We start from the raw sequence: 5,418 nt of genomic DNA, 5'->3' as shown, positions 1-5,418 counted from the left end.
AGACACATGTACCCTGATGTTCACTGCAGCACTATTTACAGTAGAAGTTGTGGCACATATATACAATAGAATGGAATGGAATACTACATGTCTGCCTGCTCAGATGCTTAAGTCATATCTACCTGTTTGTAACCCTATTGACTGTAGCCCTCCAGGCTTTTCAGTCCATGGCTTTCTCTAGGCAAGAATACTGGATTGGGTTGCCATGCTCTCCTCCAGGAGATCATTCTGACACAGGGACTGAATCTGTGTCTCCTCCTGTGTCTCTGCACTGTAGGCAGATACTTTTCCACTGAGCCACCAGGGAAGCCCACAAGTGAATGTTACTTAGCCATAAAAATGAACATTGTAGTGAGTTGGATGAACCTAGAGCAGGGTGAAGTAAGTCAGAAAGAGAAAAAGAAATATCATATACTAATGCATACATATGTAATCTAGAAGAAAGGTACTGATGAACCTATTTGTAGGACAGGAATGGGGATGCAGACATAGAAAATGTTCTTGAGGACACTGTGTGGGAAGGAGAGGGTGGGATGAATTGAGAGACTAGCACTGATATATATATGCTACCGTGTGTAAAATAGATAACTAGAAGTAAACCGTGGCATAACACAGGGAATCCAGCTTCATGCTCTGTGAAGACCTAAAGGGGTGGGATGGCAGAATAAGAAGGAGGCTCATGATGGAGGAGGTATATGTATACTTGTAGCTGATTCACTTTGCTGTATGGCAGAAACCAGCACAACATAGTGGCAATAGTCTTCCAATTTAAAATTTTTCTTAAATTAAAATTTTTAAAAAGGCACTACACTTTTTTGAATCTCAACTCCTTCAATGAGCTCTGCTTACTTCAGCCCTCCTAATTCCCTTTTCTCCTCTTTAAAAGAATTATTGTCTCCTTGCTGTGCTGGGACTTACACATCGCTCACTATGGTTGCAGGCCCTGAACTGCAATTCTTTGCTGATACTGAAAAGCCGATTTTTACTGGAGAAATAACTATATTTCTCCAGTAAAGAAATATATTTATTTTAGGTAATTTTTGTGGCATGCATGGGGGTCCAGAGAAGACATTCAGTGAGTCTGAGGCTGGTGAGAACAGAGGTCAACATTTAGGCCACTAGTGCGCACTGCTTCTCCATCAACCCTGGGGTTTGAAGGTAAGTCTTTCTTTTGGATCTGAGCTTCTGCCTTCTTTATGTTTTGAAGTTCTCCCAGATTTTGTTTGGGATACATTTTAAGGCTCCATGTTTTTTGTTTAAGCTTTGTTCTGTCTCTAAGTAGTTGCTTGGCACTTCAGCCTGATAGTATTTTGAAATCAGGCTGTTTCAATTGGAACTCTGCTAGCTTTTGGGCCAATTTCTTTTGGAACAGGGGCTGTTTCACTGAAATGGTGCCAGTGCAGGCTTTAGCTTGGTTCCTTTCAGAATAAGGGCTGTTCTATTGGAACTGCACTTTTAAGCCTTTGGCCTGACTCCCTGGGAATTGGGCTGTTCCATTATAGCTGTGCTGTCCTAATTGACACTAGATCCACTCTAAGAGCTCAACCCACTAACAAAAAGCAGCCCTTGCCTCAGAGTACTGCAAGTTCAAATAGTGGGATCTTTAATGAAACTTAAAAGGTTTCTGTCTCTGAACCTAGTTCCTTTTATTAAACCCTTTGAGACATGTGAATCCTTTTGTCTTTTGCTCCTCAACCACTGTCCATTTATTAGGCAAAGACTTCTTAGGAAAGCATCATACTGGAATTTCTTACTCTTGAAAGGGATATAATTCTAAAATTTTGTAATGCAGTTGACCCTTGAATAACACTGGTCTGTACTGCCTGGGCCCACTTATATGCTGAAAGAAGTTTTCCTAAATAAGCACTATAGCAGTGATTCTGAGTTGGTTGACTCTAACTGTAAAGTTTTTCTCAATTTTTTAGCAGTTCAGAAATTCACAGCCCCTAGCCACTATGTTGTTCAAGGGTCAACTGTAGCAATCAAAGTGACCAACCAGGTGCATCAAATGACCTTTCGACATCTTTTATTTTCTCTGTCCCTGAGTATAGCAGAGCTGATTCTGGAAACACTGATTATTTGGCTCTATTGTTTCAGCCACCATTCTTCTTATGGAAAAAATCTCCAATTGATATTGACAAAATTCACACTGTACTTCTCATCAGTATTTAAACAGATCTCTTAAAATCTCTTCCCAGAGCTAATCACTATCCCATAAGTGAGGAAGAACTTCAAGATTTAAAGCCCGTAATAGATCATAAGGCTCAAAGACTTAATATCTGCAATACTTTTATTTTAACAGTGTCTGGTAAAATAGTCCTATTAAACCAGTGAGAAAACCTAAGGACTGAAGGTAGAGTTTGTTCAGGGCCTCTGAGTAATAAACAACATTGTAATAACAACAATAAACAACATTGTTATCTCTCAATGCATTACTAGTGTCCACTTCTATAGGAAGCTAATTCTTTACTGCAATAGATTTATATGGTGCATTCTTCAGTATTCCAGTTGAGGAAGCTAACAGATGCTATTTTGCCTTCACTTGGGAAGAAAAATAATTCACAGGGACAATAATGATTCAAGATTTTACCTGGAGTTCTTATTTCTTATAAATCTTGAAGGCTGAGCTTGGTGTTAAGAAGTGCCCTATAAGTTCTACTGTGTTGCAATATGTGGATGATTTGCTTCTTTGCTCACCTCAAGTCTCCTAACATGAAGACAGCATCCACTTGCTAAAGCTTTTGGTCTTCAGTGGATACAATTGTCCCCAAAACTGCTGTTTTCCCAAACCCAAGTTCAATGTTTAGGGAATCTGATGTCAAAACAAGGGCTTCACCTGGGTTCAGATATACTTCATGGTGTCCTAAGTTTCTCCAAACCCCAAACAAAACACCAACTCTTAGTTTTTCTCAGGTGAGTTGGTTATTGCAAAAAAATAGATTCAAAATTTCTCTTGTAGCTAAATTTCTGCATTTTTCACTAAATAATAATAATACCAATCCAATGTTTATGAAGAGAACTGGATGACACAGCCTATAACAACTTAAAGGAGAATTTAATGAACCCACCTGCCCCTGAGCATCCATATTATCAGATATCCTTTTGCCTTTCTGTATATAAGAAAGTGTTTGTCCTCAGGATATTCACTCAAAAAAACAGAGGTCACCAATTACCTATATAGGGTGTTATAGCCAAAAAGGTACTATAGCAACTGGACCCTAGCATGGGTTTACCTGCCTTGTTAGAACCATTACTGCCACTGCCTTTTTGTTTAAAGCTATTGAGCAAATGATTGTGGGATTCCCATTTACCAAATCTAGACCAAATAACAACTCAGTCCTGCCACAGACTTTAAAAATTCCCACTCTCCTGAGGTCGCATGGCCGGCGTCCAGGCAAAGGGGATGGTGCAGGGCCTGAGAGCTAGCTCAACATGCAGAGCGACACTGGTGAGTTCGTGGACCTGTATGTGCCGCGGAAATGCTCTCCCAGCAACCGTATCATCGGCGCCAAGGACCACGCGTCCATCCAGATGAACATGGCCGAGGTTGACAAGGTGACAGGCAGGTTCAACGGCCAGTTTAAAACCTACACTATCTGTGGGGCCATTCGCAGGATGGGCGAGTCAGATGACTCCATTTTCCGGCTGGCCAAGGATGACGGCATCATCTCAAAGAACTTCTGACTGAAGAGGATCCAGGACATGGAATATTTGTTATAAATAAATAGTGAAAACCTGAAAAAAAAAATCCCACTCTTCCCCACTGTACATGCATTGAACTATTTGTCTATTGACAAAATGAAGGCATTCGTGAGTCAAATAGGTGGGAGCATGTTAACAAGGTTGAGAAAAGTGCCTACCTTACTTGTCCCATTTGTTAAACATACAAACCAAGGAAGTCTGTTACTACATTTACTGGACATTTTAATGGCCTAATGGACCATTTAAGTTTTGGCATATAGATTTCATACAGTATTCTTTGTCTATATAAATATGTTTTTGGATATAAAAATCAAAGGATATTTATGTTTTTGTCATGGTCTGTATGTTTCACACACAGAATTTTTTCTTTTGCACAGGCTACTGCCTCTTCTGTGGCTAGAGAGAAATATCAACAACTTCAGATATGCAGGTGGTGTCACTCTGTTGGCAGAAAATGGAGAGGAATTGAAGAGCCTACTGATGAGGGTGAAAGGGGGAAGTGAAAAAGCTGACTTGAAACTCAGCATTAAAAAAGTAAGAGCATCACATCTGGTCTCATCAATTCATAGCAAATAGAAGGGGAAAAAATGGAAGCACTGACAGATTTTATTTTCTTGGTCTCTAAAATCACTGCAGACAGTGACTGTAGCCATAAAATTAAAAGACACTTGCTCCTTGGAAGAAAATCTATAACAAACTTAGACAGCATATTAAAAAGCAGAGACATCACTTTGCTGACAAAGGTTCAGGAAATCAAAGCTACTGTTTTTCCAGTAGTTATGTATGGATGGACTATAAAGAAGAGTTGGACCATTAAGAAATTTGAATACCAAACAGTTGATGCTTTCAAATTATGATTCAGGAGAAGACTCTTAAGAGTCCCTTTAGACTGCAATGACTCAAACCCATCAACCCTGAAGGAAATCAACCCCGAACATTCATTGGAAAGACTGTTGCTGAAGCTGAAGCTCCAACACTTTGGCCACCTGATGTGAAGAGATGTGTCATTGGAAAAGACTCTGATGCTGGGAAAGGTTGACAGCAAAAGGAGAAAGGGGCAAAAGAGGATGGGATGGTTAGATAGCATCACTGACTCAATGATCATGAATCTGAGTAAACTTTGGCAGTTAGTGGAGGACAGAGAAACTGTCATGCTGCAGTCCGTGGGGTTGCAGAGTTAGATATGACTTAACAACTGAACAACAACCTCCTTTACCTTGCACCATGAAGACCTCATATATTAATATATATATATATATATACACAAAAGGATTCCTTTCAACCTTACTGAAAAGGCCCCTGTCTGGTACTGCTAACCAACATTTATACCACCGCTTTCCAGGGAATAGACACTTTCTGGATTCATAGGACACTCCTAAATACCCATACCCAACACTGACTGTACCTGCACATCAACTGGTGATCTAAAGTAAAGACTTCCCAGAATTGAAGTGGCTGACATGTTAAGACAGCTTTCCTAAGACATCTGAACCAGGTGCATTGGAAGTTTGCCTGCCAAACCTTTGATGACGACAAAGCTTTGAGTGATCTCCAATATCTATAATTTAAAACATACGGACTTTACATAGAAAGTGCCTGGGAGTTCTTCTTCCTACTCCTCTTTGTTACTCAAATATGATCTCAATAGTTTTCAGTGTGCTTTTCCTCTGACATGGGATGCTACATCCAGAAAGGTTCTTCCTGACTTTGAGGGTA

General features: G+C 40.0%; 1 protein-coding gene across 1 annotated transcript; it reads left to right on the top strand.

Annotated features, from left to right (window-relative positions):
- Nucleotides 1–3,382: 3,382 nt before the first annotated feature.
- LOC122703472 (40S ribosomal protein S21-like) lies at nt 3,383–3,735 on the top strand. Its single transcript, XM_043917760.1, has one exon. The coding sequence runs from the start codon at nt 3,433–3,435 to the stop codon at nt 3,682–3,684; it is 252 nt and encodes an 83-aa protein (XP_043773695.1). The 5' UTR covers nt 3,383–3,432; the 3' UTR covers nt 3,685–3,735.
- Nucleotides 3,736–5,418: the final 1,683 nt, after the last annotated feature.

Source organism: Cervus elaphus, chromosome 11, assembly GCF_910594005.1.
Source record: "Cervus elaphus chromosome 11, mCerEla1.1, whole genome shotgun sequence".
Classification (NCBI taxonomy): domain Eukaryota; kingdom Metazoa; phylum Chordata; class Mammalia; order Artiodactyla; family Cervidae; genus Cervus; species Cervus elaphus.
This window is presented reverse-complemented; position numbering and strand designations above follow the sequence as displayed.

What these genes read in the sequence shown, in the direction of transcription:
- LOC122703472 (XM_043917760.1), top strand. Translation starts at nt 3,433, where the DNA reads ATGCAGAGCGACACTGGTGAGTTCGTGGACCTGTATGTGCCGCGGAAA.